General features: G+C 41.6%; 1 protein-coding gene across 2 annotated transcripts in view; it reads right to left on the minus strand.

Moving 5' to 3' along the window:
• Window positions 1–4,175: 4,175 nt before the first annotated feature.
• Window positions 4,176–26,705, minus strand: part of TNIK (TRAF2 and NCK interacting kinase) — a 344,761-nt gene continuing 322,231 nt past the window's right edge. For both annotated transcript variants that reach the window (XM_079766830.1, XM_079766831.1), the window contains 10 exons: window positions 25,466–25,630; window positions 23,653–23,764; window positions 22,685–22,855; window positions 20,897–21,040; window positions 18,348–18,482; window positions 14,239–14,339; window positions 10,448–10,597; window positions 8,296–8,455; window positions 7,906–8,045; window positions 4,176–5,701 (listed from right to left, as the gene is read on the minus strand). In XM_079766830.1, the coding sequence (XP_079622956.1) occupies window positions 5,618–5,701; window positions 7,906–8,045; window positions 8,296–8,455; window positions 10,448–10,597; window positions 14,239–14,339; window positions 18,348–18,482; window positions 20,897–21,040; window positions 22,685–22,855; window positions 23,653–23,764; window positions 25,466–25,630 (1,362 nt within the window). In that variant the 3' untranslated portion in view covers window positions 4,176–5,617. The remainder of the gene's footprint in view (window positions 5,702–7,905; window positions 8,046–8,295; window positions 8,456–10,447; window positions 10,598–14,238; window positions 14,340–18,347; window positions 18,483–20,896; window positions 21,041–22,684; window positions 22,856–23,652; window positions 23,765–25,465; window positions 25,631–26,705) is intronic.

Raw genomic sequence — 26,705 nt, forward strand, 5'->3', positions numbered from 1 at the left:
GCCAAGAGCTCGAATACTTAAGCAATGAGGGGGAGTGATGAAAGGTAACTAGAGACTGTAGACTGATGGCAAGAGCATCAAAGCACTGGATGTTTAGGAGAAGGGATGGATAATAGTCTGTACGTGGCAATGAGGAACAAGCAGGCATCCTGATACTATTAACGTTTTATTATTCACATTTTGACAGAGATAAAATAACATAATCAGGGCATGGCAGTGACTATATGGGGAAACCTTGGCTTAAAACCTACCAAATCATTTCTAACCACTGCTTAGAACAACTGTAGACAACTGAAGGCTTTTTGTGCAGGGGGAAAAAATACTTGAAAGTAACGAAATGGTGCAGACTAGACAATATGCCAAGAATATTTTCTTCTTTTATATCCTGACACAGGTGAGACTTATCCAGTTTCCACACATTTTTGACAACCGAAAACACTTTAGAAAACTGGAGATTTAAACAATGTAAACACTTGTAGGCATAGCAAAATGATAGTTTCCCTTTCCAATATAAAGTTGGCATTGTAAATAAGACAGCTCAACCGCACAAAAGTAGTTTCACAACATCCAATTTTAAAATTCATCCACGCTGTCATCCTTTTTTTCCCCCTGGTGCAGATGTATTTCTTGCTGTCAGTTAACATGTGAAACTCTGGCTCAGGGTAATGTCTGACGTTTTTAAATAAACCATAATACAGCATTACTATTCCGAAACACCCACTCCAGAACAGGAGATAAGAGGAAGGGGCAACTGGGGCCTGGATACTTGCTATGCACAAACACTGATCCACTGGGGGAAATGACAACTCACCTTGCCACCAGCATTTGCTCAGCCTCAATCGTGCAACATAACTCAGTGCTGATAAAACAAACCATCAAAACCAAACCCTGTTATGCAAAGTGTTGAGTTAGTTTGGGGACGTCTACACAAAGTCATAAACCTGGACACTTCAGGCCATTTCTATTTTTAACTGTATTTCCTATTCTTCATGCAAATGTTTGACATCATGGACACAGAGTCCAAGATTTTGATCAGGAATGAAAATATCTGAAAATGTATCCAGAGGTTTTTTTTTAAAATCCCTTTATGGGAATTTAGTTTGGGTGCATTCTGGTTCTTTCTGGAATGGCAGACCTAGAAGAGTCAAGTTAAAAAAGCAGAGGGTTATGGCCTCACACTGTTGAACGCTATGCAAATTTTTGAATATTCTAGGTGTCTGTGGAAAAATTCCCAGAACAATAACACAGTACAGAAATAAAACGACACTTGATATGTTTGGTAGAAATGTACAGATGGTCAGTTTTGAACTTGCAAGTTCTCCAGAGGTTTTCTTTGTTGGGGCTTCTGAAAAAAGATCCGTGTATACCCGTTTTGAGACCCAGGAACGGCCAGCACACTTCAGGGTGCCTGATGTTGCTCTACTGATCAAGGCCAAAATGTAGTGGCTTTTATGAGAAATACTGGCAGGTACCTGAAATCAAATTTAGACTCTTGGGTTTTGTGTTGCAACTAGGTAGGCTCTAGGGAGGCCAGTTTCGGTTTTGTTAGTTATGCTGTTGGCTTTGGTCCGATTTAAATTTTTGAGGAATGAACCAAAATGCAACTAACATTCACGGAAACTGTTGAGATGGCCAGAACGTAGTATCAGAGGAATTTGGGAACATCGGGAGCGTGGTAGATAGGGAGTTCAGAATGATCATCATCAGTGTGTTGTGATATTCTCCTATTTTCCTCCATGGATTAAGAGAGTTTGCTCTTCTTTCTTAAAACGAATGTAGCACATTATGTATCTTTAAGCAATCAGCACAAAGTCCAGTGATGCCTGTTCAAGCAGACTTTCAGAGACAGCATACACTAGTAACACACACAGCTCTTCCACATGTCAAGAATACAGTGATGGGAACTGGTACACATGAGAGTAGGGCAAACTTTTTTTTTTTTTTTTAAACTTCACAGAATGTGAGCTCAGACTGCAGCCGCTTCCTTGTCTGGCAATGAACAACACCAAAAGGGCTCCAGCCTGAATAATCAAATGCACAGGAGGGACCAGACACACCAGTTACCAATGAGCCACAAGAACAGACAGAAAACTGTTAGTAGATCTTGATAACCAGGAGTTAAGGTGCTTTTTAAAATGTGTACTTGATGCAACACATGTCAGGAGTGTAGCTGAGCAAGCAATGTCAGCGTGTTAGACAAATGGAGTCCTTGTCATCTGCACCTTGATCTAGACTGTCGGAATAGCACTAGGTCTTCTTGAAGCCTCATCTAAAAGTCTTCAAGAAAAATAATGTGGAACTCAGTGCAAGATGTCTTCGTTTACATTGTGTGCAATGACAGTGGTCTGAATGTAAATGGCCTGGGGAGGACTTTGCCATTTGATGGGATCTTCTAGGACATCCATTCCTACCACCCACTGGATACAGGAATCCATGCTACAATGTCCCTGACTGGTGCCCAGGAATGATGGTAACCTGTTGTCCCCGGTCCAAGACCGTGGTTGGGCAGACTCAGTGGGTTTTGATGCCGAGTTATCAATTTAGAGTAGCAAGGACTGAAAAGACCTAGTGAAACTACTTTGGAAGGAGGGTCCAGTTTCTCTCTGTAGAAAAATAAAAACAAAATGAGCCAATTCTAGAGACAAAAGTCCTCTACAGGAAAGAACTAAAGCTAACAAGTGAAACTGGTTTCAAAAACTAGTTTCGAAACTAAAGACATTTATTAATAGGATGCTATTAAGATAATAAAAAGCACAATGATCTCTGTCAAAAAAAAAATTGAAAGCAAACCAAAAAGTTGGCATTTGTTATGAGCCACAAGAACAGCATTCTGAAATATTCTGCATGGCCTCAGCACCAGTATATCAGGGATAGGGTCTGTCCTGGGGGAGGAGAATGTGTTTTTGAAGATAAAAGCCTCAGGGAAATTTTTAGATATCTTTTAAGGAGCACAGATTTGTGGATGTGGTGGGGCACTTTGAAATTTGGTTTTGCCTTGTACTCAGTGTAAACTACTTGCACAAAAATATAAAGGCATGGCTTGATGTTTAACGTCTGTGTTTTATTGTTGTTGGCACCAGAAAAAGCTCATGTTCTATGTTATGTCACTGTACATACTGTAAACAAGACTGCATTAATATTGTTTTCTTATGAGTTTTTGTTTCAATGAATCTAGATTTTAAAAAATACATTCACAAACTACCTTATGTTTAAACACAATGATTCCCTTTTATTTCTTAACTGTACCCCAAATCCCACAATAAAAAAATCATTTAAAGCTGTGTGTTTCAAACTTATCACTTAGAAATAAAAACAGAACATAACATAAAAACAGAGATCAGTTTGCAACATAATTTAAAGAAGCTTCTGGTTTAAAATACCACAGCAGCAATATAAAGAGCTGGTGGCAATCACATTCGGAGATGAGACCCAAATCAATATATTTTGTCCACATCAGCATCCAATTATAATGGTTGCTAAATTCAATCAAAAAAGTTATTGCTGAATTTTTTGCATGGAATTTGAAAAGACAGTATCATTCAGCAGCAGAATCACAGCAGTAAAAATGAGAACGGGAGGATTTCATTGCTTTTGAGAGCTAAAGAGACCATGATGAGGACATCTCGGTGATCGTCTAAAGATAATCCTCAATTCCATTCCTGTGTATTACCTACTTAAAATAAATGCAAATGACAACCACCTTTACGGGAGGGGGGGCACAATCACCTACTTCAGGAATGAGAATAACTCCCCCTCCCTCCCCCCTTCCCCAAACATCAGATTGAAATGGCTCCATTTTCCTAATGTGTATTTCGTTCTCATTAATAGTACATCAGCTGCTCATGTAATTAGACAAAATCAGTAGGATCACAGATTTTTAAAATCTGTTAATAGTAGCTATTTTCTCCAGAAACAAGCCACATTCATTTCTGTTGTTGATTTTTTTTTTTAAATTTTCAAGAATAACAATTTGGTCAACTACTGTTTTGTTGAAAAAATATTAAATACACCTGAGATTGCCAGTTGAGCTCTCTATATGTCTCCTGGAGATAACACTGCTGTGATGAACAGTGAAACAAAACGAACAAAACGAGGTAGGTTAAAACAGGAAGCGCAACACAGATATCGTTTTGCAACACCTCGATACCACAGGTGGCCATGCTTGTAGCTTTGGAAAAAAAAAAAAAATCCCAGACAGTCACGCAAAAGTTCAAATCATCTGAGTAAGAGTTTATAAGGACACAAGTCAACCTGAACTAAATATACACATATCTCTGCACAAATGTTGCTTACCATACGTTGGGTAATTTGGAGGAAGGTAAAATGATTAGGGTCTCAGAGTTTTGGCCAAAGCCTTGCTTTCACGTTCGATAAAATCTGAACCAAGGCTGCCTACTGCCTCAGGCAGGCATAGTAGTCTCGTCCCTTCTCTCACCAACCCAAGAGAACACAGGCAGCTCAGAAACATTTATTCTTTTTTTCAGTCACAGTTTTCATCTTGAGAAAGTGGCATTGTCAGGAGAAAGCTGGGCATGACCGGAGCCTGGATGTCATTCACTCCCCAATCAGAACTCAACAAAGTCTCATTCCTAATGAAGCTCAAACCGAGTGATCTCTTAGCCGGGAGGCCTTGTACATTTAAAAAAAGATTGTGTGTGTGTGTGTGTGTGTGTGTGTGTATTTTTTTTTTAGCTTGTTTCCCAGAAGCTCTTTCTGTTTGACCTCATCTGTCACCCCATCTTTTGCCCTGACTTGTTGCATAATAGTTGAGGGAAAATTGTGTTATGGGATCCCCCAATCACTAGAGCCAACTCAACTCAATGACACTACTATCCCATTCAACACACTCCATGCTGTACAGGGCCATATAAAAATAGGGCCTGTCAGACTCACAAAAATGGCAGTTGATTTTATTAGTGTAAGGCTAGTAGTTTAGCCATTTAAAATCTATTTCCCCAAAGAGGGGAAAACTAGCACAGTATTTTTCTTCTCTTAAAAATTCATTAGCCAGTTGCTACCAAAAAGCAACCTTTTTGGGTTGGTGAAGGCAAAAGAGTTCTAAAATCACCCCACTATGCAGTTATGGCCTTCAGTGTGAGGAGATAAGGTACATTTATTGTGCTGTCTCTCACCATTTGAAATTGGAAATTTTACAACATATGTATATTTAAATCTAGCAGGCAGACAGAATTAAAAACAGACTAATTTTCTCAGTATGCATTCTCTCCCCATTCTTACAAAGTAAGGGGGTAAAGAAAAAAGGTTAAAAACAAAACAAAACTCAGAATCCACCATAACACAGCTTAATCATAAGAGCACACAATATTTGTTTCTATCCCTAACTCCGAAGGGCACATGGTCCATCTTTGTCCACAGACAATGCAGCATTCTTGGGGATCTCCTGGAAAATCCTGCCACCTTTTTCTCTCCTTCTCAACCAGGCTGCAACATTGAAAGATGGACTGTATTGGGACGGGTGGAGGGAGAGGAAAAGGGGAAAGCGGTATGTTCAACCAAGCCTTCGGATTCTGCCTCTAGACTGGCATAAGTCCACATGAGTTATGTTCTTTTTAAATTAGAAATAACGCCATGAAGATAAGTGCCAAGTGCTCTTCCGTTACCAGTTCATCATGGAATTTCTGTTGAGGGTCATGAAAAACACTTGGCTACTTCCTCCAGATCGCACGGATGCAAAAAATACCTGTTTGAAATTAAAAAGAAGTTAGTTCAACTGCATGGTTTCTTCCCCTCTTTTCTTCAACTGTCCATCCATTTTCTCTCACATGTCCTATCCTGGCCATGCGTCAGCTCTTAAGACTCAATGGCTGGTGTTTATCAAGTGTCTTTTAACATAGTGCATCCTCTGTAAACACTCCTGCCTGCCTTTATTACTATGATTGCTATTTATGATCGATTATTGTGGTATTGACCTTCAGGGCCACACAAGGGGCTATATCTTGATTTGTTAACTTCCCTTTGGGTGCTCACATTTTAAAAGGGAGTTTTGAGCTAGGAGATAATATGCTGGGTTTCTGGTCGAGGACACAACAAGTCCTTTGTTAATTTTTGGAAAGCCAGAGAGGCTCCCCTTCTCTCCCTTATAAGGACAAGAGGGCAGACTTTAGGACTGAAGAGAATCCTTTCAAACTCTCAAAGTCAAGGGGGAAATTTTGGGCCTACTGACTTTAATTCTCAATTTTTAAAATTAAAAAAAAAATTAAATGGTTGTGGTCAGATAGGGTCAGGTATCAATGCCTATTCACTTTGGCATTTCAAGACTTAACGCTTGGCTTCTCTGCTGATGCAGGCATATCCCAGGCCAAAGGAGATAATGGCATTAGCAAGGAGAACCACAGTCCATTAGGTCTGGGTCTGCTAAATCATTTTATCAAACAACTGAGAGAAGTGAGCAAAATTTGGGTTACTGCTCGCCTGAGCTGAATGTCAGTGAACCACTGCCCTAGGAAAATAACATCCTGGGCTGTGGCCTAGCCCTTGAGTCCGCCAATACCAAACTCTGGTCCAAGGCATTTACTTTTGTCACTAGTATAAAGTCTCTGCTACTTCATTTCCACAACTTCTTCAGGAGAATGCTGTCTCTCCCAACAACAACTTCTTAAGAAGTTCTGTGGAAATGCTTGTCATTCACTTAATGTAAGTAAAGCTACTGTTAGGGTCAATGAATCAAAATGTATTAAGCACAGAGGGCCCATGGAAAAACAATGAAAAAAAAGAAAGAGCTGCTGTCCTCTCCAGGTTGTGTGCGCTCTGGGCTCTAAACCTCTGGCCCCCAATACGGATGTGGTCCCAGCCTGCTCCTGAGGGCATGCATGGCATGGAACAGCTTGTTGGGGTAGGGTCTTCAATGAATTAAGAGTGTGGGAGTCCATGCCCAGATCACTCTTAGTCTTATAATTCCCAAGACACTGGAGTTTTACTAGGGGATGGGTCTGTTTTCTGACATACTCTGGTCAGGCCCTAGAACCATCCTTGCCACCCATAGCTGTTGTTCACCCAGACCACACTAGACCACACCAGGTCAGAGTAGTTGGCCAGGGTTGAATCTAGTCTAGACCCATATCACCAGGGTCGGACTAAGACCCGTCTGGCCTCTGGGTGGGTCAAGACATGCACATCTGTTTAACCCATCACATTCTTTTCTATAAAAAAAGCTGTTTTGGGGACAGCATTTCTAAGTTGGTCAAGGTCACAAAGGATAAATTCACAAATGGAGTACAACTTAGCTACTGAAACTTGGCATTAGTCTATAGGGAGGGTGAGGGAGAAGCAGCAGTGCTGCAGAATACCCTTCCGAGGACTGAGCATGCCAGACGGACACCGCCACCTTCACGGGGAGACAGGCCCCCTAGGACATTGCAGAAGAAACATGGCTGGAATGACACAGGACATGGCACTAGTTGAGTTTGCGATTGTGCATTTCTTAAGGAATGGGCGACATTTTTTACAAGTTTATATTTCTACACGTCAAATGTTACACATGAAAAAGTGAATATAATGGGATGAGTTAGGTCCCGATAGTGACTTTGTGAAAAGTCTCCAAGTGGAATTTAAAGTTGACCCACTGTGAGATGATGAACGCTGGGCCAACTCTTATAAATGCTTAGGAGAATTTCGGGTATCTGCTGAATCACCACAGGGCCTGCAGGCCACAGAAGTTACTATCAGTGTACAAGCAATTTTTAAATGTGTTTCTGTCTTTTCTGATATATAAAGAATATATTTTGAGGGTTCACATAAATCAAACCAAATAATGCCATTTCAAGATAATATTGATTGTTTAACACAGATGTGATTCAAATCAGTATAAAGGAAAATGAAGGTTTCACAGGTACCTGGTGGTCTCTTAAAATGCAAACACTAATGCAAATGTTGAAACGGATTTACCTTATCATTTCTTTCACATAGAAACTTTAACCTTTGAGCTCGCTTATGCATAAATACTCCATCCAAATGTCCTGTTTCCACTGACCGGATCTCAATAGCTTTCTCGCCCCAGCCCATTATCTGATTGGAATGAATGTAGGCTGTCAAAAGGAATTTCCAAAACTGCATTAAAAACATTAGATGGGCAATAACTCACAGCATCTGTTCACATCTTAACCACAAAAAATGACAAACGACTTGAGATAAACAGACAAAGCAAAGTCTTACAAGTGTTATTCACAGACTTTTTTTTTTTTTTTTTGTGGAATCAAATGGTTGTTTCACATTTCTTGATTTTCGTTTCATTTGGGGGGTGTAACTGCTGAAGGAGATAAGGAATGGTTAACCTACCCACAGATGTGGGCATTTCTCCCCATTGGAGCACCACATCCTTAGTTATCCGGCCATAGGTGTTCACATACACCCCCTCATCCTCATAGCAAACAAGCATTTCCATCCCATCTGTTTTAGGCAAGATGACAATGGCATGAGGAGTGATATTGCCCTGAATCTAGAAGACAAAGAAAGGTCAGGCATTATTCTTTTTAAAAATAAGGCAACATCTTGACTACTAATCATTAAGAATTGCAAAAATGAGGGTTCCCCCCCCCCCCCGCCATTTTCATTCTAGAGACTGACATTCTGAGTTGCTTAATTGAACCACCAACCTGTCACATACTCTGGTAAACACACACTTAGGCCCTTGGTTGAGAATCCAATTTACCTGATCCTGAAATAACAACTCTGGAGCACCTACTGTGTGCCAAACACTGGGCCCTTGACCTATACAATTTCTACTCCTCAGAACAACTCCCCATGGGAGATATCTTTGTCTATAAATGAGGCAACTGCATGTCAGGGGGATTATGTAACTGAACCAAAGCTGCACTGATATGTGGTGGTGGAATTGGGATTTGAGCACATGTCTCATCGATATTGAAAATCGCGTTTTCCATCTACTTCCAAAAAAGACGAGGAGAAGCTGCATTTGATGGAGAAGAACCTAATTGGGGCCAAAAGGTGGGACCAAAACAGATTCCTACCAAATAGGCTATGGGCTGATAACACGGGTTGTTAATCTGGATGCTTAAATACCTGAATAATAAAAATTAATGGTTTGCTTAGAAAAAACGTAAAACTATCACTCATTACATAAATATCACTATTGAAATAAGTGTAGATTGACTTGTTCTAGGAGAAGAGATGTGGTGCTGCTGTGATCCCCAGGTTGGGGATGTTATGTAGTCCAATAGCTGCTTAGTGGGTAGGAATGGGAGGATCAAAAATGACCATGGTGATGCCCCAGAACTCTGATCCTGTGTGCACACGCACACACATGAGGTGAAGCTGTAATGCAGCAATGAATGACGTGAATGTGTGTGTGTGTGTGTGTGTGTATGTGTGTGTGTGATGTACTAAAACAACTCCCCCCCCCCCCCAAAGTCTTTATACTCTCCAAATACAAACCAGCAACAGATTAGGCCTCAGACTTTCCTAATAGTTTCTACTGTATGTTAGCCTTGGAATTACATGAAGAAAACGCAATTTACACTAAACCAATACTACTAAGCAAAACCATGTGCAGCATTTGGGTGAAAAAGGTGAAAGGATTACGAAGTACAAATTGGCAGTTATAAAATAGTCATGGAAATGTCAAGTTCAGCATAGAGAATATAGTCAATAATACTGTAATAACTTTGTGTGGTGCCAGGTGGGTACTGACTTTCTAGGGGATCACTTCATAAGTTATTTCAATGTCTAACCACTATGCTGTACACCTGAAACCAACATAATATTGAATGTCAATGTAATTGGAAAATAAAAAATAACTTAAAAATAAAATTAAAAGTCGTCTTTTAGGCAATGTGTCAGCATAGTAATGTTAATACTATAATTTGCAGGGCCCTGTATCAGCTACTTTAAATATATTACCTCATTTAATGTGATGAAAACCATACGAGATAGGATATTTTATCCCCATTTTAGAGCTGTGAAAGCTGAGGGCTGGAGGGACTGCCTAATGTGTCCATAATTGCAAAGTAAATACAGGTTAAACCAGGGTGTCAGATTCCACTACATGAACTGTGGAATTGAAAAGAGAAACAAAAATGGCAGAAAAAGGGCCATTGGCCTTCTCTTGCATGAAATGAACCAATCTCTCTTCAAAACCTGAAAATAGGAACTCATCTATTGTACTCCTGCTTAAAGAACAGAATTTATGCCCTTGAAGGAAAAATACCATATGTATTTTAATCTGAAGTTCAATGAGACAACATATCCAGTAAATGGCAAAGAACCGCTATTATGTGTTACTCAGTTTTAAGCAGTCATAAACATTAAATTTACATGTTTTACTTATTAAGAGCATTGTCTATTTAGTGAAGGTCAAAAGTCCATCCGCTTTATTGACCAGTAAAGGCATAACTTCTATTAAAAATGCACAATGTTTCTACACACAGGTTGTTGCACAGAAAGCCAGGACAGTAGGCTTCCAGAAACTTACATGAGATGGTATGTAGATATCATAAGAGTTTCCTGAATCAACATCAATTACATGGAAACCAGTGTGTGAACCAAAAATAACCTTTAATCTTTGACCTTCTTCTACCGTGAGATCCACAAGCAGTGGCTTGTGCTGGAGATCTGCAAAAGACTTTAAAAATCACCCCATGAGTGTACCCGTCATCCAAACAGAATAATAACAATTTTTTTTCCTTTAGCCATTGCCTGGTGGAATTTAATATCTAACTTTCTTAAACAGAAACACCAGGAAATTTCTCTTTCAATTTTAAGTCTATTTATATTCTGGATCTAGGAAGAAGGATCTAGCATCCATTTGTGACCCTTTCTCTACCCCTTGTCCTCTAGGGAAGAGAAGTAGTTTACAGTTGTCAATTTTTGATACCATCATCATATGTTAAAACTGCTGTTCTTTCCTGTTTATTTCTGGTCTTTTCCCTCAGGAGAAGGTCCAATCACCTCTCTGGCCCCTCTCCTTCCAATGGGACAGACAGGTCTACATTGGCTGCTACCTTTTCAGAGACGTTCTGGGGAGGGCCACCAGGTCAGCTCTATGCTAAGCCGACTCAGGATTAATGGAAAGGTGGGGGTAGAACATCACAAAACTCAAGACTCATTTTTTTTCACATGAATGTTTATAGCAGCTTTATATGAATAAATCCCCCAAACTAGAAAGAAAATTCACTTGTCATCCTTTGGCAGGAAAAATGGTTAAACAAATTGTGATATATCTCAGCAATAATCTATACTAATAAAAGAGTAATATGCTAATTAGACCGGGAGACCTTCTGGAGACCTTCCAGACGTCCTTCCAGACAAAGCCGGGGGCTTGACCAGCCTGCAAACTGTCCCCAAATGGCCCTCAGCCCCTCACCCAGGCTGGCCACACCCCCCAATGGGGACCCTCACCCCGATGGGGGCATGGCCAGCCTGCAAACGGCCATCAGCCCCTCGCCCAGGCTGGCCACGCCCACTGCAGGGACCCTCATCCTGGTGGGGGTGTGGCCAGCCTGAAAATGGCCCTCAGCCCCTCACCCAGGCTGGCCATGCCCCCCCAGGAGAGACCCCCATCCCGATGGGGGTGTAGCCGGCCTGCAAACTGCCCCAGCCCCTTGCCCAGACCAGCACTGCCCCCAGTGGGCCCCCCACCCTGATGGGGGCATGGCCAGCCTGCAAACCACCCCAGGCCCCTCACCCAGGCTGGCCCTGTCCCCCAAGAGGACCCCCACCCTGATCCAGGACCCCCTCAGGGCAGACCAGCCAGCCCCCACCCATGCACCAGGCCTCTATTCTATACTAATAAAAGGGTAATATGCTAATTAGACCAGGAGACCTTCCAGAGACCTTCTGGACAAAGCCATGGTGGCGGGACCGAGGCAGAGGAGGTTAGGGGTGGTCAGGCCAGGAGGGGAGGGCAGTTGGGGGTGATCAGGCCAGTGTGGGGGGGGGCAGTTGGAGGCAAGAAGGCTGGCAGGGGAGCAGTGGGGGCGAGCAGGCAGCAGGCAGAGTGGTTAAGGGTGATCAGGCCAGGAGGGGAGGGCAGTTGGGGGTGATCAGGCCGGCAGGGGGCCAGTTGGGGGCAATCAGGCCAGCAAGGGGAGGCAGTTGGGGGCAAGAAGGCTGGCAGGGGGGCAGTGGGGGCGAGCAGGCTGGCAGGCAGAGTGGTTAGGAGCCAGTGGTCCCGGATTGCGAGAGCGATATCCCAGATTGGACAGGGTGCAGGCTGGGCTAAGGGACACCCCCCCTAGTGCATGAATTTCGTGCATCGGGCCACTAGTCCTATTAATAAAAGCCTATGTGGTCGTGACGCTCTCATGCCATAACGAGTGATCACCAGGAGACTGCGTGTGCAGTGGGCATGCGTGGATGAGTGGGGGCTTGATGCTGCATGTGCGGCATGGAGGTGGGTCCCAAGGCTCCAGCCTACCTCTTTGGGGCAATCCATAGAGGAGCCCCGGATGGGTGGGCAGGGCCTACCTCTTTGGGGTGATCGATTGCAGGGCTCCTTCACTGTGAGAGGGCACAGGCCAGGCTGGGGGACCACCCCTCCCCAGTGCACAAATTTTGTGCACTGGGCCTCTAGTAAGGAATAAACTACTGACACATAAAACAACCTGGATGAATCTTCAGAGAACTATGCTTAGTTGGCTAGTTGAGTTTAACTATAAAGGAAAAAGGAGAGCTCCAGCTAAGTTAATCTAGGTTCTACTTGTTTGAATCCACAGCTTAACACCTCAACTAGCTATCAATCAAGTGTGCTTCTGTTTTCCTTTGCCACCTTTTACCTTTATTGGGTCTTGAAGTCTGGGAGAGAATTTGTGAAACCTCAAGTGCCTTGCTATAATGCCACTGCCCCCTAACAGACTCCTCTCCTCATCCACTGCTAACATCCTCACAGGATGGGAGACCTTAGCCTGGTATCCTTGTCCAGTGGGAGGGCTCAGCCTCCTGTCATCTCCAATCTTTTTTTCCAAGTCCTTCCTTGCCTTTGCTCTTCCCTCTTTCCAGGCCTGGTGTGATCTGCTGAACAAAGCATTTCACACTCTCTCATGCACTTTGGCTAGTAAACCGATGGCAGCAACTTCAGAACTGGAATGGGATCTTGATTGAAAAGCTTTTGCAGAGAGAGATTTTGGCAGAACAGTAGTACCACTTTAGCGTTTAGGAGTGATCCCTTAAGTGTTATTATTAACCTAATGCATTCCAAAAATTTCTCTGTATAAAAGTGGGGTTATGGAGGGGTGCCCATTTCCATTGATGCATCTATCTTCTTGTGCACATCGCAAATGAGCCCCTAGCGCTAAGGGAACAAGAAAAAAGTGGGTGATTCCGCCCTGAAGAAGGGCTCATAGTGTTCCCAAGGCAGCTTCTGCCATCACATGGCATATGTGGGAAGTAAGAATACAGAAAGGGTCAAAGGGAATAATCGTCAAAAGGTGGGGAAAATGTGAGAACCACTGAGATATAAAGAGAGAGACAAAGGCAGCAAGAGAGAGAGAGAGAGAATGAACAGAAAAGAAATTTACATTGTCTGTGGACAGACTATGCAGCTCTGAAAACATTGGAGTGTCCACAAGTACCAGTCCTTCTGGCATTTGGGGGTCAGTTTTCATGATCAGGGGCAATGGGACCAGCATATCCCTATTCGCTCTTGTTGATTAGTCTAACCATGGTGGGTAGAGACTCAGACAAGGTGAAAAAAAAAAAAAGCCATTGAAATTGAAGAATGTAAAGAAGCTAGGTCATTTTCAGATGTGACTAAATTCGGTCTTCATTTTAGAGAAATTGGGGATATGGAGCATCAAGTGAGTTTTAGGGACTTTACCCCACAAGGCTTATGAAGATTGTAATATTTAGAGACTCAGTTCAACCTTAAAATTCAGGGCTGCTGTTGGTCTACTTTTTGAGATGAAATATCAGAGTGCCCTAGTTAGGTGGCTATATAAAGAATCTCCTTGCCTAATACCACAATTAAGGATTCACCCGGGAACCATTCCATACTAAATGCCACTTGGAGATGGTGATTCATAGACCTGAATGGAGGAGTGTGTACCCAAATTTTAATTTGACTAATTTTATAGCATTTATTACTCCTTAGTCTTTACTTTCAGGATAATAAATCTAAAAGTTCCTAGACTTTTAAAAGAGGTGTATTACATATAGGAATATTATATTAGTCTAGGTGCAAAACAGAGCACTTTGTTAACTGGTAGGAACCTAAAATAAAAAACAAAACAAAACAAGCACTTTTTAGGTAATCACATGCTTGCTTACCTTAAATGCCATGAACTTATGATATGGTTTGGGAGCCCAAGCATATATCTCCACGGCATTCTTTAAGGCAATCACCAAGAATTTGATCCTTTCATATTTAACTGTAATAGAAAATTATAAATTAAAAAAACATATCAATTTATTCAAGTTTTTGTATTAATGAATGTGTAAGCATAATATGCAAATTTAAAGGGTGGGGCAAAAGTAGGCTTATAGTTGTCTGTATGGAAAATAATACAATAATCAATAAGTAATAATACAAGAATAAACTATGTTTCACATATTAACAACTGTACACCTACTTTTGCCTCACCCTGTATATATAAAACGACAATTGAGGGTGATGATATTGGTGTAGGATTTTCTTAGAGACAGATTTAACTTCCTTTTGTGTATTTGGTTTGCGTACTTGGGGCCTTCTGCTTTGTACTGAACACTCTTTTCTTCATCTAAAGATGCAACTGGCTTAGGACTGTCTTTAACCACTAGGTCTAGATGTAAACTATACATTGAAATAAGAATATACATACTATCCCTTGATGTTTCCTTGCCTGGCTTTTATGTTCATCCACATGTAAGCAAGCAGGGGAGAGCTGGTAAAAAATTAGCAAATGGGTAGAGACATAAAGGTTTCCATTTGCTTATTATCCACATTTGAATTCCAATTACTAGAAATGTATAAGGAATTAGTGCTCTTATAAAAGAGACCCTAGAATGATCCCTCTGCCCTTCTGGTATGTGAGGTTGTAGCATCAAGACAGCTGTCTCTGAAGCAGGAAGCGAGTCCTCAGCAGACAGTGCATCTGCCAGTACCTTGGTCTTGGTTGGACTTCCCAGCCTCTAGAACTGTGAGAAATAAATTCCTATCTATAATAATCTATAATAATAAAAGCCTAAGCGACCATCACAACCAAACGGATGACCGAACAGGCTGCGTGGGGCAACCAGGCTGTCAGGGGGGTTAGTAAGTGGCAACCAAATGACTGAGCAGCAGGCTGCGTGGGGTGACCAGGCTGGCAGGGGGGTTAGTAAGGGGCAACCAAACGACTGAGCAGCGGGCTGCGTGGGGCAACCAGGCCGGCAGGGGGGTTAGTGAGGGTTGACCTAGTGACCGAACAGCAGGCTGCGTGGGGTGATGAGGTCCGCAGAGAGGGCAGTTGGGGGCGACCAGGCCGGCAGAGGAGGGCAGTTAGGGGTGACCAGGCTGGCGGGGGCGGGGGGCAGTTGGGAGCCAGTGGTCCTGGATTGTGAGAGGGATCCTGGATTGGAGAGGTACAGTCTGGGCTGAGGGGAACCCCTTCCGCCTCCGCCCCCCTGTTCATGAATTTTGTGCACCGGGCCTCTAGTCTGTAATAATAAAAGCATAATATGCTAATTAGACAGGACAGCAAAATGACATTCTGGACGTCCTTCCGGACGACCTTTCGGACAAAGCCGGGGCTGCGAGGGAAGTCTGGGTCCCAGGTGCCTGCTGGTGGCCGGAGGGAAGCCTGGGTCCGAGGGGCTGAAGGGAAGCCCGGGTCCCGTTGCCAGAGGGAAGCTGGTGCTGGCAGCAGGGAAAGGAGACCTATTCTTGCACGAATTTTGTACATAGGGCCTCTAGTTGCTTATAAGCCATCCAGTCTGTGGTATTCGTTTATAGCAGCCTGAATAGACTAAAATAGTACATACGGCAGTCATTTTTTTTCAATGCAATATTTGAACAGAATATTCTGTGTTCTAAAGAAATTGGACATCCCAGAATAACACCAAATTCTTGCTCTTTGAGCTCTTTTTATTTTCTTGAGCTCTTTTTTTGAAGCATGTCCCTTCTGTTTACATATTCTGACTTTAATATACTTTCACCTATTTCTTTAGCAATTTATTTCTAAATAAAATACTTACAATGTTATTTCTTGATTTGTTTTTCAGTTGTACATGTTATCTACTGACTTTGTAGTATGGAAAGGATTTAGTTTCTTCTATCTCCTCTCTAGTCTCGCTCTTAAACATACACATTCCTTCTTCTCCATTCAATATAGTTACATTTGTAATTTTGGGTTAAATCAATATTCTGTGTTCAAATTATTATTGTTCACAGATGAGTGCACAGTATACCACAATTATGTTTCCTTTCTTGTTTTCCCTCATTTTTTCATGTCTTTATTTTCTATGTATCACTAAGCATGTGTAAACCTTCTGCTATAACTGTAACTGCCTTCAACAGTCAAACGTGACAGGTAATCCATCAGTAAAATTTTATTTTTTCTTGAACTCACCTCTTCTGGAACCCTTTGCTTGGACTGACAGACACACACATACATGTACCCTATTGGTTCTGTTTCTCTGAAGAGCTCTGGTGGATTCAGATGGATTATAAATATGAGGTGAAAATAACCTTTCCCTCAGAATTATGAAGCCTAGATCCATTGTCTTCCAATTTTCTAGTATTGCTGATAAGTCCCAGGCCACCTGACTCTGGGTCTATTATATGTAAACTGTTTGTTTACTTACTTTTGATCTGGAAACTTTAAGGAGCTTCACATCCTGGATACTAAAATATCATGTTGATACATCTTGAGGTGAATCTTTTTTTTTTTTTTTTTTAACCTACGCTTCTGGGTACTCAATGAAACCTTTTAATTTGTGATTTCAAGTCTTTAGTTATAAAAAATGTTTCTTGTATTCTTTCTTTCATACTTTCCTCTTCTATTTCTTATTTTCTCTTTTTTTCTAAAACTCATGTTACTGAGATTTTGAACCACTTTTTATTTCTCAACTTCCCCCTCTCCATCCCTCCTTTTTTTGTTCTATTTTCTAGGAGATTTCTCATTTTTATCTTCCAACATTTCTATTACATTTTTTATTCCTGCCAATACATTTTAATTTCTAATATTTTTTTCTAGTTTTCTGAATGACTTTCCCCAACCCTGCTCTTTTTTCATAAAAGCAGAATAAATAGCCTTTATTCTGCTTTTATGAAAAAGTTTTTATAATCTTTCTGAAGTTATCATTTCTTTCTTTAAAATTTTCTTCTACTCCTTATTATCCTGTTCCTTCTAAACCCCTTTCTAAATTTCCTGCCTATCAGTGGATTTCCCCATTTCTGATATGTGGGCTTATCGACCGCTGGGCTTCACTTTAAGATGTTAGGCAGCAAGCTTTGTTCATCGCATTTCAAATACTAATGCCTGAACAGCTTTTCTTTCTGGCCATTTAGTTTATCCAAAGATGAATCTCTGAATCTTTTGCTTGGGACTGACATTTTGGGAGCTAAACAGGGGATGGAGGTATGTGTGTCCTTACAATTCAGTATTTCCCATCATCAGATCGGCTGTGCCAACCTTTCATCTTTTATTTCTTTTTTTTAAAATCTTTATTGTTGTAAGTATTACATATGTCCCCCATTTTCTCCTACTGACCCCTTATAACCTGCCCCCACCACCCACCCAAGACCTCCACTACCCTATTGTATGAGTTCATTGGTTATGCATATATGCATACAAGTTCTCTGGTTGATTTCTTCCCACCCACCCACCCACCCACCCACACTTGTATTTTAATTGGGAGTCAGGCAACTGACTGACTTCTACTATGAGGACGTGCTACTCATCAACTTTTCAACAATCCTGTTTTCAATTTGACTTTATGCTTCCACCTGGGGCCTCAGGTCCTGTATCTGCCTGGGTTCTGTTAAGTGACTAGATTAATTTTGATAAATTTATTCCCTGAAAACTTAAAATTCATCATTTCCTGTTCGGCTAAGTTTGTTTTTAATCATCCAGCTACTCTTGTTCAATTTTGTTGACATCTCATTTGTTGGTTTCTCTCCTCCTGGTCCATTTGCCCTTGTGGGTTTATGACATTTGTATTCCTTCACTGTCATTTTAATAGGCAGGAGTGGCTATAAATGCTTAAACTGGAGCCTGGGGCTTTATTCTGAATGCACTCTTTAAACCTCACCCAGTTGGCTTTTTTTGTTGGGAAATAATGCAAGTATACTTAAGGTTTCAGCAACATCTTAACTTGGTCATAAATGCATCATCAATTTCTGATAGAAAAAAAACGAAATGAAACTTAACAGAATAATTCAGATTGAGCACAAAACAGTTCCATGCTTTGAGACTTACCAACTTTGTAATGTATACAGCCTTCCAAGTCCCCAACAGTGATCCAGCCTTGTTTCTTTTCCACTTCCGGGTCATTGTGTAGTATTCTGTTTCTTAGCCATGAAAGATAGTAAACTCGTAGCTTATTCTTCTTTCCTGTTGAAATAATGGAGCTTTAATTTCAAACCCCGGTGATAGCTTTTTCTCTTAACCCTTCCCATCTCCATTTTAGTTTATTCATTTATTTTCATTTACAATTGTGTGTGTTTGTGTGTGTGTCTCTGCCAAAACTTATGATTGAAACAACCCCAATGGTTTTGAACAAATAACCATTTTATAATTTGTCTTTGCTTTCAGGTCGTTTTTTTTTTATTTGAGCATGCTGCTCTTACACCCTCTCTTCTTGATGCAAAGGGTAGTGTCTGCTGATCGCAGTAAGACCTAATTGTGTAACAGAATGGTTGATCCAAGTTCCAGAATATTCTAGATCTAATTATATGAAGGAATTCTGACAACTGGACATTTTATCCTACTTATGTGTGATTGCCATTCCCTCACCAGCTAACCTAACAGCATATGTGAATGGAGAGCCTCTTATTTACCTCCTCTATTACTTTAAAGATGACAGCTGGTGGTAGTTTTATTTTATCTGATTAACAAATAGAGGAATTTTATAAAGAAACAAGAGAAATAAGTTCAACGAGGGCAGTCTGAGCTATAACACTAGACACACTTACGGTACTGAGATCATAGAAAGAAATACCACACAAAAATGGAAAAGGAAAAAAAAGAAGAGTACTTTAAAAACAACAACAAACAAACTTGGAAGGTCCCTTTGGTAAAATGATCCCGGAGTAAAGACTGTTTAGTATGATAAAGTTAGGCCTGTGGGTTTTCCTTCTTGGGTACTTATTTTCCTTTGATTTCTCTTAGGTATCAAAAGATGTTTTGCATTTTACAGATGTAATAATTACCAGAAAACAATTCATTACAGCATCGCACACTGGATTTGACAGGAGAATGCATTTGTAACTTAAGTTAAGGGAATCATAGTGAAGTGACTGCTCCTTTCTGTAGCCAAAAGCCTAGAATATGTATTGACCAGGATGAGTGGGAGAGCCAGCTCTTCCCTCTTTCTGCCAGCACAGACCCAAAGGCAGTTCAAGCATCCTTTGCTCCTATATTCATCTTTTTCTTTCCACATCTATGCCTCCTGAGAAGAGGAAATGCTTCCACTTTAAAAAATGGGAATGTGTCACTCACAACATAATGAAGCCTGACTGTGACTTTTCTGGTATCATTTCCACTTTTGGTAGGTGACTGGCAGATGTGTGGTTTTAAATGTGATTTGGTAGTAGAGCAATCAAAAAAGCAATTAACCAGAACAAAGGACTACACGGAATTTAACTCAAATGATAATAGAAGAATAATTTACTTGGTTAACTCTTATGTGGGCAGAATAAAAAGAAACGAAACTCTGAGTATTCAGTGGAAAGGTAAAAGAAAGACATTTAAAAGTAAAGACATTTTATTCAAAATAGAAGTACAGTTGAAGAGTTCAACGTTATTCAAGATTCAACCCAGTAGCGCTGCATTGTCTCTGCAAAAACGGTGGCTGAGTGTAGAGCCATGGTTTTCAAACTTGGCTGTACACTGGAAACACCTCAGCAGCTATGAAAGCAATGGATGTCTGAGCCCACTCCAAGGGATTCTGACCCACTGGTCTGGGGTGCAGGCTAGACTTTCCTTATCTCCTCACCTTTGTCTTAATCTTTTTTTGTTTGTTTGTTAACCCTTGCCCAAGGATATTTTTCCATTGATTTTTAGAGAGTGAAAGGGAGGGAGAGAGGCAGAGAGAAACACTGATGTGAGAGAGACATGTCAACTGGCTGCCTCCTGCACATGCCCCAACCAGTGTTGGGAATCAAGCCTGCAACTAAGGTATGTGCCTTTGACCGGGAATTGAACCCGGGACGCTTCAGTCCGCAGGTCAATGCTCTATCCACTGAGCAAATAGGCTAGGACTGTCTCCATCTTTTTATTAAAGCTCTTTTTGGGACCAGGAAGCTGCAGAGCATAGCAGGAATGATCCCACATTCAAATTTCTTTGCAGACTCCGTCACCCAGTGGGCCAGCTGTGCTTGCTAAAACATCAGTAGACTATAAGCTGGAGCAGTTCTTGTGAGAAGAGAGAGCACAGAGATTCCTGCTTGTAAAATTTCTTACTCCCAGAAGCCTACGTTTTGATCTTCTCCCTCTGAGAGTGGACAGCAATGACTGGAGTGCAGACATATTAAAAGCATCCTTGCTGAGTCCTGGCAGTGGTTAAAGGCCCATAACGATACAGCCTTCGTGGTATGTCCCTGCCTAATTCAGATTTCCAGCAGAGGTGAGAGAGACTTACCTTTGGAGGTCAGACTGTCCAGAGCTACAAAATGCAGGTGATCTCACTCTGACTATACTGCTTAATTGTGTCCCTTGTTAGCTGGAAAGGGCAGAAATTACTGTTTCTTCAGGAACGAGGTGATCACTTTCCCACCTGTGCAGACTCGGTTATCCTAGTAACATACCTGATATTGTCACGAGGACATTCAGTCCCTCTAGCACATCCATCTGCTGAAATCGCCTCCGGTTGATCAGATTATAGACTTTGCCTTGCCCGCTTCGGTCCAAAAGCATCAGGCCATTTTCAGTTCCCACCAGGAGGTTCACACCTGCAAATTTAAGAAGCACCCCAAGACTGACTTTTTACAGGCTTTAACCTTCTGCATCTGGGGTCCCTGTAAAAGCTAAGAAATGGTGCTTTGTAAATATAAACTAATGGGCAAGTAGGCACTATAGTCGGGAGTGCAGAAGTAAAAGCTCTGACATAGTAATTAAATCACTGTCTCTTTGGTAATGAAATTAGTTTTAATTTATGAAGTTGTAGCAACATTTATTACATCTGGGCATTTACTACCTAGTATAAAGAGTCCTTCTCAAGAGGAGCCTAAGGCACAGCTGTGACACTACCACAATTTGCCTTTGTTCCTTTCCTGTAATACCCACCCCTTTCTTGGCTCTTTAAATCCCACCTCTAGACTTCCCCAAGGTTCACTCCCACCCTTGTTCATGCAGTGATTTCTAGCCTATCCACCTTCAACAAAGAACAGAGTGCCCCATTTCTATATCCCACCGGGAGAAAACCCCTTCCTCCCCCTCACACCACAGCTTAACTTATGTTCTAAGGTTCTGCTCCCTGTTAGGAAATGATAAAATAATTCAAGCGAAGGTGTGAACAGCTTGAGAGTCACAGGGATAACGACTGTAAGGAACTTCTCAGGCATCTAAATCTAGTCCAGCCCACCTCTCATACAATAATCCCTATTAGAAAGCTTGTCTGGATAGCTACAATACTAAAAATTCATCCCTCGGCAAATCACCGCCCCTCCCACCCCCAACACACAACACACACATAAACACTGGGGTCCAGTGCACAATGGACTATATTCATGAACAGGTAACTTTCTAACTTCTCTTGCTTGTCGTATGTCTATCTTCTGAGGAACATCAATGTCCGCTCTTTCATGTACACGGTCAATATTAACATGTCTATCTTGTTGTTTTCTGTCTCTTCTCCAGAGGACAGAGCCTTACTTCTCTCCATCACACCTCCCTAGGAAATGGTTTTTGGGCTTCACGCTCTTCTCCACTAACATCTCAAATGCCTTTGTCCTTATAAAATTGTGGCGCCCAAACCCGGTCTGGTACTTTAGATGGGTACAGACAGGTGGGGCATGTCTTTCCTTGATCTGAACATGACATTTATAGTAACACAGACTATCACACTTACACTGAGGTTGAGGTCAGCTAAAACCTGCAGATCTTTTTCACAGGAACTGCAGGTTGATGTTTTGAACTAAAGGGGAAGGTTCATTATCTATTTTCCTTTTCAAATTTTATCCTGTAATTACTAGTGTGGCCTTTAGCAATTCACTGAAATATGCTGGGCTAGTTTTTCAGCTGCGAAAGAGAGATAATGCCTTTATTCCCCTTGTGAGATGTGGTAGGGATCACAGAATGTGGGGCACATCACACAGTGCTGGGCACGTAGTGGGTGTTGTATTAAGTGGTAGCTAGATCTACTGTTGGCTCTAGTCCATCACTTATGTCAGGTGGTTCTGAATCTCATGTCGTTATCCTGGGTATCTGTTTGTGCTACATATAAAATTGCTCTTGATCTCTCCTGAGGCCAAGATAGACCCAGGTCAGGTCTCTAACACCCATGATTCCAGCAGTGCTCTTCTGATGGTAAGATCCCCCGGCTTTAAATGCTTGAGGGTCAACTCATTACTGAATTGCAGAGAGTACCAACTTACCCCACAGCGCTGCACAAAGTATTTCTGAGTTGAAGCGTTTCTTGTATTTTCTGATTTCTGGTGTGTCGCTATGGGGCCGGATGTTGGTTGGGTTTACGTTGACCACTGAAATCTTTCTGGCTTCATTGAGTTTGGCCTGTTCTTGCCTAAGAAGTTCGCTAGTAAATAGAGCTTTGAGAAAAAGAATCAGAGAAGTCAGTGGCTTCTTGAAAAGTAACCCATGGAGTTATGGAGAAGGGGTTTCAAAACACAATGATTTCTTCTTGTTTAGTGTGCATTGTAGCAAAGGCAAAGAAACTCTGAAATATGCATATTTTACATTTTTTTTAGTAGAAGAAAGTATGTCATTCATAGAAGCAGTCTTTTATCCATTAGTCAAACAGGCTTATGGACACCACTTGAGTAGTTTCAGGGATTACTCATAAAATTAAATACATCACCCTCATGCCCTGCCATATATGCAGGGAAAACTTGCTTTTTGAAATTCCACATTGTCAGCTGACGAATTGGCCTAAGTTGAGTCTGATGATTAGTGAGTCGCAGAAGACTAGAAAGCAAGACTCTGTGGAAAGCAGCCAGGCTTTTGCAGTGGGAAGCACACACCTAGAGCTCAACACAACTCCACACGCACTTATCAAGTGTCTACTGCGTGCACAGCATTGTACCCAGAAACTGCTTTTGAGAAACATGTGGTAAGTTTGGAGATCTCTGAGGAACAGCTTTTCCTAGGGCCCCTGGATACCTCTGGGTTCCTACCAGAAGTGACATAGAAGAAATCAAAGACAAATGCAAAGAAAGAACGAAATTTGTTTTAGGAATCCTAAAAAAAAATGACTTAAAACAAAAGTCTTCCCTTTAAGATAGGGCCTAAAGAATACATGGCTTAACTATTGAACTAATGATTATTATTATTTTTTTTAAATCAGGCAAGAGCAGAAAGCCTAAAGCATCGGGGCTTTCTAGCTTACCCGCGGCTGATGATTCTTCATCTTCTTCGTCTTCATCGGTGGGAGATGTCTGATATACTCGGGGGTCCACAAAGGGGGTGAAGGATGCTTTAGTGCTGCTCCCCATACCATACTAAACAATAAGCAAGAAGATGAAAAAGAGCAGATAAATAAATACTGCTGCAACAAATAATGCTAACAATACTTTGCTTGGGCTTCAAAATAATTATAGATTCTTATCTATCCAGCTGTTCACACTCTAACCCCCTAGTCACAGTGTATGCCTCTCTCTCTAGCTTCTTCTGGTATTGGTTACTCACTAGCCATTGTACCTTTGTTAAGTATCAGACTTCAAGAGTTACAGTGAACAAATTACATTTTGGACCCTATGTGGCACCTTAATATCTGGTAAAATAACTGGTGCCAGAGCTTATCTCTCCCTTGAAGTAAAAGCAATCTCATATTGACCAACTATTCTTAAAGGCTAACACAGTTGGCAATACACTAGGTAAGCATGTTCCCACAGCAGCACAGTTACCCAAAGGCTCTCTCTTAGGGACTTAGGGCCCTTCCGCACTGGCCTCCTGATGCAGGTGGATTGGTGTTGGCTCAAGAAGCCTTAAAATCTTTAATGCAGAGACAATGTCATCCAGGAATTGAAGATTTTTCCTTCCTATGACAGTTTTCCCTCAAAAGGGTAATTATAGTCATATATCTTATTTGGGGACTTCATGATAATTCAAGATTTCCCCTCCACTTTATAAAATCAAAATCACTTCATCCTATACAAGGTTGGACTCCCCCTCTCAAATAGAGTACTTTCACACACATTCTCTCCTTTGGCCTTTAGAAGAAGTCTTTGAAGGAGGTGGGGGCAGGTACTAATATTCTCATTTAGAGCTAGAATGGTGACAGAATTTGAACCAGGGTCCAACCCCATGGAGTCTTCCTTGGTACCCACAGAGGTGTTCTGGCAGAAAAAAATCTGCCCACACTGCATGCTATAATAGGCTGCTGCACTTTCCTGTATACTTCTGAGTTCTTTTCCTAAAGGCAAACAAAGCCTATTTACTCTATAACTTTAGAACCCAAAAGGTGCATCATAAGCAATTAGTGTGTGGACGACATAAAACCAACAGTGCACATGCTTGATAATCACAAGTAGGAAAGGGCCTAACAGGATTACTCATGAAATATGACCAAGCACTATGAACTCATCCTACTGGTCAATTTGGTCAATGACATCTGTGAGTACTCCCTAAAACACTGTGTTTATTGAGGCTTTTTTCCTGGACTTTTTCCATCTGGGAAAGATAATATCCCATCCCTCCCTTTCTTATGCAATTTGGAGTTTAGAAAGATGAACACATAGAGAATGTTGTCTATTTATTGATTTTTATGTTTCATAAATAAAATCATTTCGACCTCATCTCATTTAAGTCAAACTTAGTTTGACCAAATTAATGTAAATATGAACCTCAACTATTGACCTTGGATTCTCTATCGGCTGAAGCTGCTCTCACTGGCCTGGCAGATAGGAGGTCCCGATACTGGGCCCAGCGCTGTCTCAAGTCAGTTATGGGCCTCGGGCAAGGATCTTCCCCTCTATGAGCCTCATCTGTAAAATCAGGTATTGGTCCCGATGATTCCTGAGAACTTTCACTGCTCTGCTTCTATGATTTCCTCTATTTGAGTATATGTATAAGTAGCTATAGAGTAGGAACCAACCAAACACATTTCTGGGAGCCTGTCAAAGACCTATTCTTAAAAGACAGACGGGTTTCAGAACCCCTGAAGGAGAACAGAGCTGTTGTGGCTGTTGCCCAGCACCTACTTCAGTCCCAGAGTCCATTTCCTGGGAATGGGTAGAGACACGTCCCAGGCCCTCGGTGGGGGTTCCGGCCGGGGAATGACTTTGCTGCACCAGGTCCGGGAGGTTGATGTGGCCGGCAAAGCCATTGCTGTCACTGTGGCCAGATCGCTTCTTCTCTCCAGATGTCTGAGGGGGCACAACACATGGGGGGTGGGAATTAGAGGGGGAGGCAAAGGTCACTGAGTGACATCACCCCTCACATAGCACAGGTGTAGTGGTCTCCAAATTGACCCACTGGCGTGTGGAAGATACCACTCAAATTTCTATTATACCTAAGGAAATAAGAAAGAGGTTATGCTTTGTTAATATTTAGTGTGTAGTTTGACCCTGAGGCCTTATGCTGCTGCATGAGGGGCAGTCAGGGGTCACATGGGATGTAGGGGTTCCCTGTGGAAAGGCAGGAATGCTGCAGATAGAGGGGCTAAGTGGGGCCTGCACTTGAAAATATTTGGGTGTGTTCTTGTGCATACACATCAGGTAACTGAATCTGTGGATCATATTACTAGATTATAACGACACAAACCCACAAAACAGATAACATGCCCTAAAATATCGCTGAAAAGAACCAGCGGGATGAGATCACACTAATAATCCATGTACATGTGTACTCCAAGAAAATGCAGAGCTGATACTCAACTCAGGGTTCTTTGTCAGTCACAAAGACGACGAATGATTAATCCTGGCTGGTATGGCTCAGCTGGTTGGGAGTCATCAAAGCACTGAAAGGTTGTAGGTTCGATTCCTGGTCAGGGCACATGCCCAGGTTGTGGGCTTGAGCCCAGGTGGGGGCTGTGCAAGAGGCAGCTGATTAATGTTTTACTCGCACAGGGATGTTTTTCTCTTTCTCTATCTCCTTTTCCCTCTCTCTGAAAATCAATTAAAAATATATTTTAAAAAAACCCACAAAGAAAAATACACCCGAATGATTAACTAACCAGATCTGAGAGGAAGTAAATAAATAAATAAATAAATAAATAACAAGAAGCCATGGTGATGATCCAAAGATTATTTGAAAATACAGATTTACATCCATTATCACTAATGTCGAATCTCTCAATGAGCAACCATGGTGCCCTGTGATAGCATCCAGTAAAAAAAAAAAAAAGCCAGCATGACTAGTAAAGTATTTGAAATACCGTTTATGGTACCCCTTATTAATGCCCTTTAAAGGTATTTTAGAGTGTATATAGTACAGTAAGAC

Source organism: Cnephaeus nilssonii, assembly GCF_951640355.1.
Source record: "Cnephaeus nilssonii genome assembly, chromosome: 3".
Classification (NCBI taxonomy): domain Eukaryota; kingdom Metazoa; phylum Chordata; class Mammalia; order Chiroptera; family Vespertilionidae; genus Cnephaeus; species Cnephaeus nilssonii.